The 17,968-nt window shown below is 38.5% G+C and overlaps 1 pseudogene and 1 gene segment (V, D, J or C); both read right to left on the bottom strand.

Annotated features, from left to right (window-relative positions):
• Positions 1–794: 794 nt before the first annotated feature.
• Positions 795–6,114, bottom strand: LOC115157728 (T cell receptor beta variable 5-4-like; annotated as a pseudogene).
• A 2,490-nt stretch (positions 6,115–8,604) lies between these two features.
• On the bottom strand, positions 8,605–9,432 carry LOC115156933 (T cell receptor alpha variable 14/delta variable 4-like). The segment is given in 2 exon segments: positions 8,605–9,059; positions 9,237–9,432. Coding segments are annotated over 2 exon segments (525 nt in total).
• Positions 9,433–17,968: the final 8,536 nt, after the last annotated feature.

Below are 17,968 nucleotides of genomic sequence, written 5' to 3'. Positions count from 1 at the left end.
TATCTGATCTTGACATGAAGTTAGGGTTATGGTTAGTATAGAGGTGTTTAGATTTTAGGACATTCATTCTACTGCCTGTTGATAACTTTCTCCCTGTAATCAGATGTTATAGGTTTTTGTACAGTGTCTCTGGGTTTCCTGTCACTGTGGGCCTCAGAGCACAGTAGTACACAGCAGAGTCAGACAGCTGCAACCTCTGGATCGTCAAGGGGAATGATTTTGATGCTGATTTAAATGTAGTTAAATTGAGATGGGCATCGAATCTCCTCTGGAATTCAATGGCATTATCTGATCCGAAAGTCGCCCTCCTCAGCATATACTTTGGGAAGTCATTAGCTCCCTGCTTGTACCAGAACAGGAATGGATTTGTATCTAGAGTGTCAAATTGACAGTCCAGTGTGACCTGTTCTCCCTCAGTAGCAATCACATCTCCTGGTGGCTGAGAGACTGAGTCTTCACCTCTGCATTCTGGAAGGTAATGTAATAACACATTTGTATTAGGAGGAAAATAATCAAGCAACATGATTGAGGAAATAAAAAGTATGAACTTAACACTGGTTATATTGTAGTGAGAAATATATGTTTGATAAAAGAAAGGAATGAGAGCAAAGGCAGAAAACAAATCATTAAAGTAATATTATAATACCATAACAAAATGCAGCAAGAATCAGTAAATTCCTCAGCCAGGGTTCCATGTCTGTTACTGTGAGATCAGTGAAGAAGAGTAATATCACTCTGATTTAGCTAGGCCATGATGAGACTATGAAATCCTTATCTCCTCCTCTTTCTGTGTATCGTCAAACATGATTTGGGTTTGAAAAAAATATATATTTCCGGCACTCCACAATCTTTTCAAAGGTCGATAAATTTCATAAAGCTTGTGACATTGTCTGAACAACCCTGTACCCTGTGTTGTTGTACAGTGACTGAATCACTTGTCGTCACAGTGGACCTCAGAGCACAGTAGTACACAGCAGAGTCAGACAGCTGCAACCTCTGGATCATCAAGGGGACAGAGCTAGATGTGAAATTCAGCCTGGAATCAAACCTCTTCTTGAACTCATCACTACTGCTCCCTTCTGAATAACGATGTCTTCTCAGGACATACTGAGGAGTGTCCCTGGTTAACTGGATGTACCAGAAGAGGTCAGGAGATGTACTACTGGTAGTGTAGTTACAGCTGAGTGTTACCAGTCCTCCTTCAAGGGCAGTAACCTGTCCACTCTGCTGGTCAACACCCTCTTCACCTTTGCAATTTGAAAAAGTTGTTATAATAGTTTATTTATTATTATTTTTATATAATAATTAAACATCCAGTGAAATTGCACAGCGCCAAATTCAAAAACAGAAATACTCATTATAAACATTCATGAAACATACAAGTGTTATAGATGGGTCTAAAGATACAACTCTTGTTAATCCAACCACAGTGTCAGATTTCAAAAGGCTTTACGGCGAAAGCATACCATGCGATTATCTGAGAACAGCACCCAGCAAACAAATCATTACAAACCGTAACAAGCCAAGTTGAGGAGTTACACAAGTCAGAAATTGTGATAAAATGAATCACTTACCTTTGATGATCTTCATATGTTTGCACTCACAAGACTCCCAATTACTCAATAAAATGTTCATTTTGTTCTATAAAGTCCATGTTTATATCCAAAAACCTCAGTTTTGTTAACGCGTTTTGTTCAATAATCCACTGTCTCAAACAACATCCGGGGAAATTGCAGAACGTGAAACTCAACAAAACAGAAATTCTCATAATAAACATACATAAAAGATGCAAATGTTATACACCAGCTAAAAGATAAACGTTTTGTTAACCTGTTATGGATAGGGGGCAGTACTTTCACAGCCGGAAAAAAACGTACCCGATTTAATCTGATTATTACTCCTGCCCAGAAACTAGAATATGCATATAATTATTAGCTTTGGATAGAAAACACTCCAAAGTTTCTAAAACTGTTTGAATGGTGTCTGTGAGTATAACAGAACTCATTTGGCAGGCCAAAACCTGAGAAGATTCCTTACAGGAAGTGCGCTCTCTGACCATTTCTTGGCCTTCTACACTCTCTTTATTGAAAACTGAGGATCTCTGCTGTAACGTGACACTTCCTACGGCTCCCATAGGCTCTCAGAAGGCGGCAAACCGCTGAATGATGTCTTTGCAGGCCCAGGCTGAGAAACAGTAGCGCATTTAGATAGTGGTCGATCTGAAAACCATGAGACTGAGGCGCGTGCACGTGGCGACACCATGTTTTTATTCTTTCGTCTTTGAACGAAAACAACGACTCCCGGTCGGAATATTATCGCTTTTTTACGAGAAAAATAGCATAAAATTTTATTTTAAACAGCGTTTGACATGCTTCGAAGTACGGTAATGGAATATTTGAAATTTTTTGTCACGAAACGCGTCGGGCGCGTCACCCTTCTTTACCCTTCGGATAGTGTCTTGAACGCACGAACAAAACGCCGCTATTTGGATATAACTATGGATTATTTGGAACCAAACCAACATTTGTTATTGAAGTAGAAGTCCTGGGAGTGCATTCTGACAAAGAACAGCAAAGGTAATCAAACTTTTCTAATAGTAAATCGGAGTTTGGTGAGTACCACACTTGGTGGGTGTCAAAATAGCTAGCCTGTGATGGCCGGGCTATCTACTCAGAATATTGCAAAATGTGCTTTCACCGAAAAGCTATTTTAAAATCGGACATAGCGAGTGCATAAAGGAGTTCTGTATCTATAATTCTTAAAATAATTGTTATGTTTTTTGTGAACGTTTATCGTGAGTAATTTAGTAAATTCACCGGAAGTGTTCGGTGGGAATGCTAGTCACATGCTAGTCACATGCTAATGTAAAAAGCTGTTTTTTGATATAAATATGAACTTGATTAAACAAAACATGCATGTATTGTATAACATAATGTCCTAGAATTGTCATCTGATGAAGATCATCAAAGGTTAGTGCTGCATTTAGCTGTGGTTTGGGTTTATGTGACATTATATGCTAGCTTGAAAAATGGGTGTCTGATTATTTCTGGCTGGGTACTCTGCTGACATAATCTAATGTTTTGCTTTCGTTGTAAAGCCTTTTTGAAATCGGACAGTGTGGTTAGATTAACGAGAGTCTTGTCTTTAAAATGGTGTAAAATAGTCATATGTTTGAGAAATTGAAGTAATAGCATTTCTAAGGTATTTGAATATCGCGCCACGGGATTACACTGGCTGTTGAGTAGGTGGGACGCAAGCGTCCCACTGGCCCAGAAGGGTTAAGCCATGTTTCAGTCAGGACAATCACATCAAGATTATTTTATTTTTTTATTTATTTTATTTAACCTTCATTTAACCTCTCTTGGGCAGGTAGGACGCTACCCACACTATTCAACAGCAAGTGAAAAATCAGAGCGCCAAATTCAAAACAACAAAATGTCATAATTCAAAGTTCTCAAACATACGACTATTTTACACCATTTTAACCTCTCTATATACTATATGCATATTCTAGTTTCTGGGCAGCAGTAGTAACCATTTTTTATCCAGCTGTGAAAATACTGCCCCCTATCCCAAAGAAGTTAAGAGCTTTAAGTTCCTTGGTGTCCACATCACCAACAAACTAGAATGGTCCAAACACACCAAGACAGTCATGAAGAGGGCACGACAAAACCTATTCCCCCTCAGGAGACTGAAAAGATTTGGCATGGGCCCTCAGATCCTCAAAAGGTTCTACAGCTGCAACATCGAGATCATCCTGCCTGGTTGCATCACTGCCTGGTACGGCAACTGCTTGGCCGCTAACCGCAAGGCATTACGTAGGGTAGTGCCTACGGCCCAGAACATCACAAGGGGCTAAGTTGTCTGCCATCCAGGACCTCTACACCAGGCAGTGTTAGATAAAAATAGACTGTTCTCTCTGCTACCGCATGGCAAGCAATACCGGAGTGCCAAGTCTAGGACCATTGGCTTCTCGACAGCTTTTACCCCCAAGCCATAAGACTCGTGAACAGGTAATCAAATGGCTACCGGACTATTTTACACTGCTGCTACGCTACTCTCTGTTTATCATCTATGCATAGTCACTTTAACTATTCATTCATATACATAATACCTCAATTAGCCCAACTAACCAGTGCCCACGCACATTGGCTACCCAGACTATTTGCATTGTGCCCCCCCCCACCCGCCAACCCCCTCTTTTACGCTTCTGCTACTCTCTGTTTATTATCTATGTATTGTCACTTGAAATATACCTACATGTACATATTATCTCAATTAGCCTGACTAACCGGTGCCCCCACACATTGACTCTGAACCGGTACCACCTTATTTTCACTGTCATTTTACAGATTTAAAAATATATATTTCTTTACTTATCTATTGTTTACCTAATACCTATTTTTTTTACTTAAAAATTGCACTGTTGGTTAGGGCTTGTAAGTAAGCATTTCACTGTGAGGTCTACACCAGTTGTATTGGGCGCAGGTGACAAATAAACTTTGATTTGATTTGGTCAGCAAATGACCAACAAGCTCATCTAAAAACAAGGCATTTAATAGTGTACTAGTTTTTGTACATCCTCTCAGAGACTCTGTTTCACCCTCATTTGGAGGTTGTAGTCCTCCTTGTTAGAAGTCGCACTATCTCCAGATACCATTGCTGCAGAGGAAAAATATAATAAAAGTGATTGAAGCTTATTTTTTTAAACTTTTCAGAAATGAACTTAATTATTATTAACAAGGGGACTGATTTTGATAATGAATTAAATTCAGTTAAATTGAGATGGGCATCTCCCCTGGAATTCAATGGCATTATCCAGAAGTAACCCGCTTCAGCAAATACTTTGGGAAGTCATTAGCTCCCTGCTTGTATCAGAACATGTCTGGATTTCTGTCCACAGTATCAAATTGACAGTCCAATGTGACCTATTCTCCCTCAGTAGCGATCACATCTCCTGGTGGCTGAGTGACTGAGTCTTCTCCTCTGCATTCTGGAAAATAATGTAATACACATTTCCATTAAGGGAGAAAATAATCAAGCAACATGATTGAGGGAAAAAATATGCATAAAATTAATACTAGTATTATACAGAAATTGATATTTTTTTAAATTAAGGGATTGGAGCAAAGGCAGTAAGAAAATAAATGAATTAATAGTTATCATACCACAAAGAAATGCAGCAAGGATCAGAAGTTTCTTCAGCCAAAATGTCTACTGTGATATGGGTAGGTAAGGAGAGAGCAAACACAGTCATAAGCTTGTGGAACCACTTCTACCTCTACAGGATCGGTGGGTCCCCCACAGGACGGTTGAGCTAAAGTAGGCTAATGCTATTAGCATGAGGTTGTAAGTAACAAGAACATTTCCCAGGACATTGACATATCTGATATAGGCAGAAAGCTGCTGCCATCTAGTGGCCAAAGTCTAAATTCAGCCTGGGCTGGAATAATACATTATGGCCTTTCACTTGCATTTCAAAGATGATTGTACAAAAGAATGTATTATCATTTACCAGATCTAATGTGTTTTTTCTCCTACATGAATTTCACATTTCCACAAACTTCAAAGTGTTTCCTTTCAAATGGTGTCAAAAAAATGCATACCATTGCTTCAGGTCCTGAGCAACAGGCAGATAGATTTGGGTATGTCATTTTAGACGAAAATTGAAAAAAAGGGTTAGATCCTTAAGATTAACTCTGCCTTAGGAAGCATTGAGGAAGAGCTTACACCAGGCTCTCTAAGAGTCTTATATAACACTATCAAATTGTTTTTGTAAAGGGGTTGTACTGTATATCCTGTTGTCACAGTGGGCTTCAGAGCACAGCAGTACACAGCAGAGTCAGACAGATGTACCCTCTGGATCATCAAGGGGACTGATTTGGTGATGGAATTGAGATCGGCATCAAATCTCCACTTGAATCTATCATCAATACCCCCTGGTCCAATTACATCCTTCTGCAATACATATTCAGGGTAATCATTTGTGGATTTAATGTACCAGAAGATGGATCTGATTAACTGATGTTATATTTATAGCTGAGAGACACATCTTCTCCTTCATAAGCAGTCACTTCTCTCTTCGACTGAGTAGCACTGTCTGCTGCTCTGCATTCTGGAAACAAAGAAGAATGCCATGGGACTTCAAGGTTCTATATGACATTTTTGTGGAAAATGTGTTAGTCACATCATATCTAATTGATCTTTGGATGGTTCTTCATGGTCTGTGTAGTCGATCTTTGAAAAGTTAATTTTAAGTGAAAAAAAAAAAATCTAGGATGTTCTATCTGCATAAACCCATTTCAACTTGGTGCTATAAGGTTCTATCTGCAATCCAATCACAAGCCTGAGCAAATAAAGACGGACCAATCAGAACACGTCTTTGCCATCTCTCTCTAGGTATGGTCTAAGCTGATCTAGCCAGCAATAATGGCATGCAAGCAAAATAACAACACTGTCAGAAGTCTTAAAGTAAATGATGTTGTCACATGGTTGTTCAGTGATGATAGTAATTTGTCTGATGATCATAATACATTTCCTAATGTATTTAATGAGGTGTTACTACTCTATCTTGGTCAAATAGTATTATATTATTTATGTATTCAAATAGATACAGTTTTATTAAGTGAACATGTCTAAGATTGACATTTCAGAGATGTAAGGTTCTATCTGTAATTGCAACACCCTAAACAAACTGACTTACAAATGTCTCAGTATTTTGATACTCTGCACTTTAGGTATCTTTAAGGTGATAACGTTAATGGATGTGAAAGAATAATTAATTCTAAACAGTTCTGAGATCTCGAATGTGAAAACTTTGATGCTCAATTACTTTGCCTTGTGCAGAAAGAATCTTAAAGTCTTAAAGTCCCATGGTCACAAGATGTCAGGATTCCAGTAACATCAGGGTATTGAGAAAAAGATAGTGAGAGCCGTATCCTACCAAAGATAAGTGCAGCAAGAACAACAGAGGTCCACAGCCAATGTCCCATAATTATCATAGGATACAAAGAGCAAGACAAATTGATGTTACAATATAGAAATGGGTGTGCTCGCTTGATTCCTGTCTCAGTGGCAGCACAGGCCTAGACCATGCAGCACAGAACAGAGGGGGATGTTCAAATACTGTAAACAAGTCATTTTAAAGTAGAAAGCAACACTAGCTTGGTAATGTGGCCAACTTGTGGTTGATGCTGGTTTTTCCATTACTCTGTACACAATACAGGATATAATGTAACTTTTTCTAAATTCATCTAAGTAACACTACTAGGCCAACTCTAAAAATTAAACAATGGTCTATTTTCTAATCCATGAGATATTGTAATGGCATTTTAATGTCTCTTACATCTACCTTTACAGCTGGTCTCAGAGCATTTCGTATTATACTGAAAGTAAATCCGAACCAGTCCATTTAGTATGATTTGTTACATTTCAAATGCTATGTACTAATTTGTGGATGACAATTTGAAAACATACAATATGTTATTAATTTGCAAAATGTACAATATGTTATGAATTTAATAAATGTATGATATGTTACGAATTCCAATGTGTTGTGGCTGATATTAGCTACAGTAGGTGACTAGGTGGCTGACACCAACGTTAGCTAGCTGGCTAATGTTAGCTAGATTAGGGGTTAGGAGTTAGGCTAAAGGGTTAAGGTTAGGATTAGGGGAATGGTTAGCTGAAAGGGTTAAGAATTTGCCTTAAGTAATTTACTGTCTTATGTAACCATAACAAACATAACATTTCATGCTAATTTCAGTGTCCAGGAATTACATTTATTATGTTACGTCTAGTCTATGGGACTAAGATGACGTTTAGAGCTGAATTGGAAGAGGTAACTTTATTGGCATAAAAAATTACTTACTCTATAATCATCATCATCATCACTTTGATTATCATCATCTGCTACCACTAGTCTTGGTAGTATCAGGGAGGTAGTGAGAAGGTTACTGTGTACATTTTAAAGTGGTGCTGTATACTGTACAGACAAATGTATTGTCATTGTGTAGCTCAGCATGTTTTTGTAAAGGGGTTGTATCTCCTGTTGTCACAGTGGGCCTCAGAGCACAGTAGTACACAGCAGAGTCAGACAGCTGCACATGCTGGATCGTCAAGGGGACTGATTTGGAGTTGGCATCTAGATCAGCATGAAATCTCTCCTTGAACTCAGTAGCGTTGTCCCCAGTTCCAAATTTGAACCGCATAAGCATATACTTGGGGAAATCGTTTGCTCGCTGTTTGTACCAGAATAGATATGGACTTGGATCGTCTGTTTCATAATGACAGGCAAGTGTTATTTGTCCTCCTTCAGTAGCCGTCTCAACTCCTTTTGGCTGTAACACTCTGTCTCCTCTGCATTCTGGAGAGAAATTATATACGTTGAAAAAAGAACGGATGTTTGATGATTTATACCCATTAAATTATTGGGAGCATATAGAGTGAGCAACATTCTATATTTTTCATGACAACATGAAGGGATAATTAAAGAAATGGCAGTAAGCAAATCAAAAAAATTATCATACCCCAACAAAATGCAGAAAGAATCAGAATATTCTTCAGCCAAGATTCCATGTCTACTGTGAGATGTGTAGGTAAGGAGAGAGCAAACACACTTGTATGTGTCACCACTCCTTTAACTCTGCCTTAGGAAGCATTGAGGAGGAGCTTCCACTAGGCTCTCTGAGAGTCTTATATCACACTATCAAATAGTTTTTGTATTGAGGCTGTATATCCTGTTGACACAGTGGGCCTCAGAGCACAGTAGTACACAGCAGAGTCAGACAGCTGCAACCTCTGGATCGTCAAGGGGACTGACTTGGAGTCTGCATCGAGATGGGCATCAAATCTATCCTTGAACTCAGTGGCATTTTTACTTCCAAAACGAAAACGGCCCAACATGAACTTTGGGAAGCCATTTACTTCATGCTTGTACCAAAACAGGTTGAGATCATTTGTATTAACTGCATCAAATTGACAGTCCAGTGTGACCTGTTCTCCCTCAGTAGCGATCACATCTCCTTGTGGCTGAATGACTGAGTCTTCTCCTCTGCATTCTGGAAAATAATGTAATACACATTTATATTAGGGAGAAAATAATCAAGCAGCATGATTGAGGAAATAAAAAAGTGTGAATCTAATACTGCTAGTATTGTACTGAAAAATATGTTTGAAAAAATAAAAGGGATTCGAGCAAAGGCAGTAAACAAATTAGAAAAATAATATTACAATACCATAACAACATGCAGCAAGAATCAGTAAATTACTCAGCCAGGGTCCCATGTCTGCTACTGTGAGATCAATGGGAGAAGAGTAAAACCACTCTGATGTAGCTAGGCCATGATGACAGCATGAAATCCTTCTCTCCTCCTCTTTTTGCACATTGTCAAACATTGAGAATCATGTGACATACACTACAAAATTCAGCCTGAAATCAAACCTCCTCTGGATCTCATCGCTATTGCTCCCTTCTGAATAACGATCTCTTCTCAGGACATACTGAGGAGAGACCCTGGTTAACTGGATGTACCAGAATATATCAAGAGATGTACTACTGGTAGTGTACTTACAGTTGAGTGTTACCAGTTCTCCTTCAAAGGCAGTAACATGTCCACTCTGCTGGTCAACAGCCTCTTCACCTTCGCATTCTGAAAAAATATATTTTGAGGTTTTATAATACATAATATTCTAAGGTTCATAGAATGAGAGTGTAGAAAGGAGAAGTACTATACCGTCCCATAAAAGCATGGATAAGGATTAGTTAAGTATTCCTAAGCCAATGTGCCATTATGATTAATGTATAGAGGAAGAATAGATTGTTATAGATTTTATGTTCCATCCACTGTAGGAGCTCTGCAGGAGAGGAGAAGCTTATTGTATATTCAATTATTTAGTTAAATAGCAAGAGGGATTCCTAGTTAAATTTGATATATTTGGAACCATGACATATCTCATTTACATAATGTTGTCTTCTTAAACAAGTCATTTGAAAATTATAATTTGGCAGTTGTTATACAGTTTGAAGTAATATATTTAATATATACTAATATACTAAAATATAGTAATATAGTCTCAACGTCGACAGTGAAGAGGCAACTCTGGGATGCTGGCCTTCTACTACTATTTAATGAAGCTGCCAGGTAAGGACTTGTGATGCGTCTGTTTCTCAAACCAGGCACTCTAATGTACTTGTCCTCTTGCTTAGTGGTGCACCGGGGCCTCCCACTCTTTATATTCTGGTTAGAGCCAGTTTGCACTGTTCTCTGAAAGGAGTAGTACACAGCGTTGTACCAGATCTTCAGTTTCTTGGCAATTTCTCGTGTGGAAAAGCGTTCATTTCTAAGAACAAGAACAGACTGATGAGTTTCAGAAGAAAGTCTTTGTTTCTGGCCATTTTGAGCCTGTAATCGAACCCACAAATGCTGATGTTCCAGATACTCAACTAGTCTAAAAAAGGCCAGTTTTATTGCTTCTCTAATCAGAACAACAGTTTTCAGCTGTGCTAACATAATTGCAAAAGTGTTTTCTAATGATCCATTAGCCTTTTAAAATGATAAACTTGGATTAGCTAACACAACGTGCCATTGGAACATAAGAGTGATGGTTGCTGATAACGGGCCTCTGTACGGCTATGTAGATATTCCATAAAAAATCTGTCGTTTCCAGCTACAATAGTCATTTACAACATTAACAATGTCTACACTGTATTTGTGATCAATTTGATGTTATTTTAATGGACAAAAAATGTGCTTTTCTTTCTAAAACAACAACATTTCTTAGTGACCCCAAACTTTTGAACGGTAGTGTACCTCTCACTCCTGCGAGTTAATCAAGTAGAAAACTGCCAGCCTCATAATCCTGCTTCTTCTAATGTGCTTCATTATTTGTTCCAACTGAAGCTAGGGTAGGGTTAATACCAGGGTTATGGTCAATTCAGTAGGTAGACAAGAATCCCGGTTTCAAATGACTGATTTCCTTACATGAACTGTAACTCAGTAAAAGCTTTGAAATTGTTGAATGTTGCATTTATCATTTTGTTCAGTGTGTAAAATAATTGCAAATTATGAATACAAGAAGCACAAACATAATACGCAAATGTGACAAGAAAGGGTTAAAACATAATGAATGTATATTCTGTTTGGTGGGGGAAATTATTCTACAACACACCTGTAGTGTTGACATGTTGCATGCATCATTTAAAAGAACTGGAGCAAATTGATGATTCTTTACTGACACCTATGGACTCTCACCAGTAACTTACCATTGAAAATATAAGCAATGTCAAGTTTTCACCTTGTTGGGCAGAATGTTGAACACAAGATGGAACTATTGTGTCATTATTAGATTTAAATTTGCTTTTGAGTGTTCAGAGACAAAAGACTGTAGTTCTTCTGACTGGCATTGAAGTGAATAGAGTCTTCATAGCTGTAAGGATACTTAGGAGTATGAAACTAGGGTATTTGATGCAGAGTTACACCATTCATGTTATACTTCATTATGAAGAAAATAGTTTACTGATCTTGACTTGAAGTTAGGGTTATGGGTAGAATAGAGGGGTTTAGAGTTTAGGACATATTCATTCTACTGCCTGTTGATAACTTTCTCCATGTAATCAGATGTTATAGGCTTTTGTACAGTGTCTCTGGGTTTCCTGTCACTTTGGTTCTCAGAGCACAGTAGTACATAGCAGAGTCTGTCACTTCAGCAGAGGAGATCTCCAGATCCACACGTTTGGCATTTTTGCCATGATTTAGAGTAAACCCTGGCGTAATATCTTCATACTCCATTACCAGTAACTGTGGTGCTGATTTGGGATGTTGTCGATTCCATAGAAGAGTGTTACCAGAAGAGGTGTAGTTTCAAGAGAGAGTAACTCTGTCCCTTTCTGAAGCCACTTCTACATCAGTGTAGGGTGTTAATACCTGTTCAGAACTGAGATCTGTAAAACATAAAACATATGTTATATTTAATACATGAAACCCACATGGAAGATTGAATTAATTCCAAATGCAGTGTAAAGATAAAAACAATTCAAAGTAAAAAAAACATGCATCCTCAATTATTGCATTATCATTATAATCTTTGATTTGAAAAATAAATAAACCTTAACATAATCACACTCAGTTTAAATGAAAATGTCATTACTTACCTATCAAGTCAAAGAAGAGTAATAGTGAACAAAACAACATTGTAGATGGCAGGATGTGTAGAATAAGCACCAACTGCTGATGAAAAGCACAGCATCAACTGGCTATGATCTTCATGGTAGTATCATGTCCTGTGTGTGTAAATAGGACACAGTGTTTTGATTATTGAAATTGTTTTTGTATTATTCTGTTTCATTTGTTCCCAGGGGGGAAGGGGAAGGCACATAGGGAGTGCTTAGGCAAGAGGCCTGCGGGCATACATAACCCGTAGTATTTACTGTCTATACACACTAGGTAAGGCCTGGGCGGACCACCCCCTGTATTTTAGTTAGTGCACCAGGTGGTGCTAAGTTAGGTAAGTAGTGGGTAGGCAGGTAAGGTAGGAGAGGGGGCTTTGACATTTACTTTCTTTGCTTTAGTTCCGTTCAGCCCCTTTTCCCCAAATTTACCGTGTGAAGGAATAAATTCCTAGTAAACGGTAAATTCTCTGCCTTTGTCATCCTTACTCGCACCTACAATCCCATACCTCTTTCACTCCACGGGGAGGTGAGTTGTAGCAGGATGTTGCGTTCCCTCTTCCTAGAGGCGTACGTAACATGTTTTATCTTGAGGATTAATAATCTAATCAAATCAATAGACAGTATAGAATACAGTAAATACATAGAGATGAGTAATGCAAGATATGTAAACATTATTAAAGTGGCATTATTCATAATCTAATCCTGAGTTTTATACTCTAGCTCCTCCTACTGACGATGTTGAAACCACTATATTTTATATGTACATTTAATAGAAGTTTACAAATTATTTATGCAATACAATTTCCACTAGATGTAGTTGTGGTCAAACAAAATACATTAGATGCATGTAAATCTCTAACTAACTCACAGGTCAGTTCTGCTGAGTCAGTGAGTTAAGTGTCACTGTGGACGTCACAGCACAGCGGTACAGAGCAGAGTCTCTCACTTCAGTAGAGGAGATCTCAAGATCCACACGTCTTCTCTTTGTTCAGTTTAACAGTGAGGTGAGAGTATGGGGGTTTAGCTCTCACTACAGTCCTAGAGGCATGGATGATGAAGAGGAGGACCTGGGGAACTGATCCTGGATACTGTTTATACCACAGTACACTGTATGCTGAGGAGTAGTTTCAGGATAGCTGAACATTACCACCCTCCTCTCCATACACTTCATGTTGGTTTGGCTGCATGGCCTGAAGACTGTCACCTGCTAATGTGAGGAGGTGATGGATAAATCACAGGTAGATGTATTTGAAATGAGGAAAGATCTTGTTATTTACTTTAAAATCCAATGATACATTAGCCAAAGACATATAGTTAAAAGAATGAGAGGAATACAGTAATTTACTAACCTGTCAGAGCAGAAAGTAAAATAACTGTGTAGAGAACCATCATATTGTAGCTGAGTTTTTTTGCTGGAGTCCAATACAGTATTTTAAAGGATCATTTATTTTCTTGAACCTACGGTAACCCCCCCCCCCCCCCCTAAATACAGATTGCTTTGAGGTGACTGTAGCGTAAAGGAGGAGTTGATGATCTGGAATATTGATGATACCATGGAAGATAGTCTACTGAGCCAGAGGAGTTACAAGACAGTGTAACATTGCTTTCCTCCATGCCATGTTCATTTTCATAACTGCCACCTGTAATAAAGTTAAGCTTAAATTAAAATGTTGAGTTAATGGGAAATTATTACATACAAATGAAAAGATAATCATCAGTCACTTACATTTCTTATAGGAAGTGCTATATTCAAATGACACTTGACAGTTACCTTGAATAAACTAAAAGTATGTAATGTCAGACTAATACTCACCAACAAGTGCAGAGAGGATAAACACTGGGTAGAGAAACATGGTGATAGGTGTAACAGTGTGTTATCAGGAGGCAGAACTGAAGACATCCCCCTGTTCCAGTCAGATAGAGGAGAATCATCTCTCCACCTCTCATCTTAGCTCCTCCTATTCAGTAAATGGACCCACATTACATCAACATTATAATCTGTGATGAACAAATATGACTTAATTGATGTATCATCATGAACATGATCTCTGATTATTTGATTGCAGATGCTTGCCTATTACCTATCGCCAGGTCGCAATAGTAAATGAGAACTTGTTCTCAACTTGCCTACCTGGTTAAATAAAGGTGAAATAAAATTAAATTAAAAATTACATGGTGTTTACTAGTAGGAATTTATTACAGTCAGGTTTCTGTAGTGTTTCTGGGTTTCATGTCACTGGGGGCCTCAGAGCACAGTAGTACAGAGCAGAGTCTGTCACTTCAGCAGAGGAGATCTCCAGATCAACACAGGTTCTCTCTTTGTTCAGTGTAACAGACAGTTGAAAGTCTTGTGGATCACCTCTCACTTCATATGGATTATTGGTAGCTGTGACCAGGTAAAGGAATTGGAGACCTGATCCAGAGTACTGTCTGTACTATAGCAGACTATCTCCTATTACTGTATAGTTACAGGAGATCTTAACTCTGCTACCCTCTAAATAATAGTCCTCAGGACTGGTTGGAGTAATATCATCCTCTAAAGTATCACCTGTGAAGGAGAAGAAAATAAGCATGAGACTAAACATGAAAACCTCTTATTTTATATTTGAAAAAGACCAATATTAACCAATGAAACAATGCCAGACAATGTGGAAATGACTTTACATAAAACCTTAATTACCCACAATTACCCCCTTAATTACTCAATTACTGAAAACAGTAAGATAGAAGTGAGCAACATCATGGTGTTTGTGACAGAAAATGCAGTTACAGGACAGGGGTTAACTCAACTGTCGGATATGCAGTGTACTGTGATATATGATATGCAGTGTACTGAGGTCTGCAGGATGTGATATGTGAAATGTAATGTATGGCTGCTGTTTGTCTGTCCTGCTCAGAGAAATAGAGGTTTGTGTAGTGCTGAGGTGAGGCCCTCTGCAGAAGTTAAGGAGTTATACTGTATATCTTGTTGATTTAAATGGTATTGATTGGGATGAAGAAGAACTGATAATGTGGACTTCTTTAAGTGTTAAGGTGTTGTAATCTAGAGTTGGAACTGACAGACAATAAAAATATCTGAAACAGTTCACAACAAGGATTGTTATCCCCTGCTTCTGTACAGTTGTACAGTGTGTCTGGGTTTCCTGTCAACGTGGGCCTCGGAGTACAGTGGCACACAGCAACGTCTGTCACTTCAGCAGAGGAGATCTTCAGATCCACACGTTCAGCCACTTTGTCAACGTTAACTGACAGTTGAGGATACGCTGGTTCTACAGTAACTATTGTCTCAGCAGATGCTGAATACACTGAGGAGGAGGAGGAATTGGGGAGCAGATGTGTGATATTGGTGATACCAGAAGACACTGCCTCCACCAGATACTGTGAAGTTATAGGAAAGCTTGACACTGCCACCATGTATCATATCCTCAAGACTGTTGGAGAAAATTCCACCCCAACAACTATCAAAGCTTGTGTATTCTTTTTCCAAGCTTGTAATGAAGTAATTACACATTATCATTAGTTAAATGTATTTTACTTATCCACAAATGTTAAAAAGAACAAGGTGAACCAACACAGCATAGTTAATGTTAGTGAGACAAGCTTACAATGCACTGAGGAAAGACCTTCATGTCATTTTGAGTGTTTCCTTTTCATTCTCATACTAGCTCCTCCTGTAAACACAACACAACTCATTTTCAGAGGATCTTCTGAAGTGAATGAATAACAGGAAGAAAAATGCATTTTCAAGTGATTTGGTGTCCATATTGAGAATATTATTTAATTTGTATATAATGCAAGTTTCTCCTATTATGCTAAATGTGTTTTTACTTACTCTAACAACAGTTGTTACCACAATAATGTAATCTACTGTCACGGTTGTCGTAGGGTAGAGTGGACCAAAATGCAGCAGGAATATGTGCACTCATCTTCTTTTATTAGTGGACAAAGAAGGTAAACAAACACGTACACAAAAAAACACAACGACGACTAACAGGCCGGTAAGGCACAAAGCTATACACAGCACAATCTCCCACAAAAAAAACCATGAAAACAAACTCCTAATTATAGGACCTTCAATCAGAAGCAACGATAACCAGCTGCTTCCAATTGAAGGTCCAACCCCAATAAACTAAACATAGAAATAGACTAGAGTAGACAGAGCATAGAAATACACTAACATAGAACAGTGCCCAAAAACCCCGGAATACATAAATCAAACACCCCTCTACATAGACACACACCCCGAACCACATAAACCAAATACCCCCTGCCACGTCCTGACCAAACTACAATAACAAATAACCCCTATACTGGTCAGGACGTGACATCTACAGACTCTCTGCTGCCTGATAATGAACTGTGGTCTTGAAATGACCAACAAGCTCGTCTAAAACAAGTCCTTTATCAGTGTTCTAGTTTAAGTACATCCTCTCAGAGACTCTGTATTGCTGGGCATCCTTCAGGGTACAGTAGTAGAAGCTGTGTCTGCCAGAGCAACTTGTTTTATCATGAGTGTAGTTGATGTTTGGGACATTGTAGATTCATTTAGATGATTAGAGATATGGTCAACACTATTTGCTCTGGCACCTTTATACAGTAGGTCCTGAGGTGCCTGGTTAGGGTATTGTTGGTACCAGTTAAGGTAGATGTTACTGCTGCTTGTTTCATATGTACAGCTCAGAGACACTGATGACCCCTCAGTGGGGGTGTACTCCTCCTTATCAGAAGTCACACTATCTCCAGATACCATTCCTGAAGAGGAAAAATAGCTAATAAAGCTGATTGAAAACACATTAAAATGACTTTACTTCATCAAAATATGTTTTACTGCCAATTCCATAATTGAATAATCTGATTATGAGGATGCAAGGAGTTCAAATGTTAGGTATTGTTTACCTGTATTCATTATCAGAATGATCAATACGCTGATTGATATCTCCATCTTCCGACTGATGTTGGCCTTCATTCACTCTCCTCTAAAATATTATTCTGTGTGTCACTGTGTGAGGTGTACAGCCCTGCTAACATCACACCCACCACAGAAGTAAGGCTTGCATTTTTTCTACACAAGTGGCAAGGATACACTAGTTTTTGTAAGGGGGCTGTATATCCTGTTGTCACAGTGGGCTTCAGAGCACAGTAGTACACAGCAGAGTCAGACAGCTGCAACCTCTGGATCGTCAAGGGGACTGATTTTGATGCTGATTTAAATGTAGTTAAATTGAGATGGGCATCGAATCTCCTCTGGAATTCAATGGCATTATCTGATCCGAAAGTCGCTCTCCTCAGCATATACTTTGGGAAGTCATTAGCTTCCTGCTTGTACCAGAACAGGTATGGATTTGTATCCACAGTATCAAATTGACAGTCCAGTGTGACCTGTTCTCCCTCAGTAGCAATAACATCTCCTGGTGGCTGAGTGACTGAGTCTTCTCCTCTGCATTCTGGAAAATAATGTAATACACATTTGTATTAGGAGGAAAATAATCAAGCAACATGTTTGAGGAAATAAAAGCATAAACTTAACACTGGTTGTATTGTAGTGAGAAATATATGTTTGATAAAGGAAAGAAATGAGAGCAAAGGCAGAAAACAAATCATTAAAGTAATATTATAATACCATAACAAAATGCAGCAAGAATCAGTAAATTACTCAGCCAGGGTTCCATGTCTGCTACTGTGAGATCAGTGGGAGAAGAGTAATACCACTCTGATGTAACTAGGCAATGATGAGATGATGAAATCCTTGTCTCCTCCTCTTTCTGTGTATCGTCAGCTTTTGAAATTGTCTGAACACTC

Source organism: Salmo trutta, chromosome 21, assembly GCF_901001165.1.
Source record: "Salmo trutta chromosome 21, fSalTru1.1, whole genome shotgun sequence".
In the NCBI taxonomy this organism is placed as follows: Eukaryota; Metazoa; Chordata; class Actinopteri; order Salmoniformes; family Salmonidae; genus Salmo; species Salmo trutta.
The sequence above is the reverse complement of the archived record's forward strand: the minus strand, read 5'-3'. Positions and strand labels throughout refer to the sequence as shown.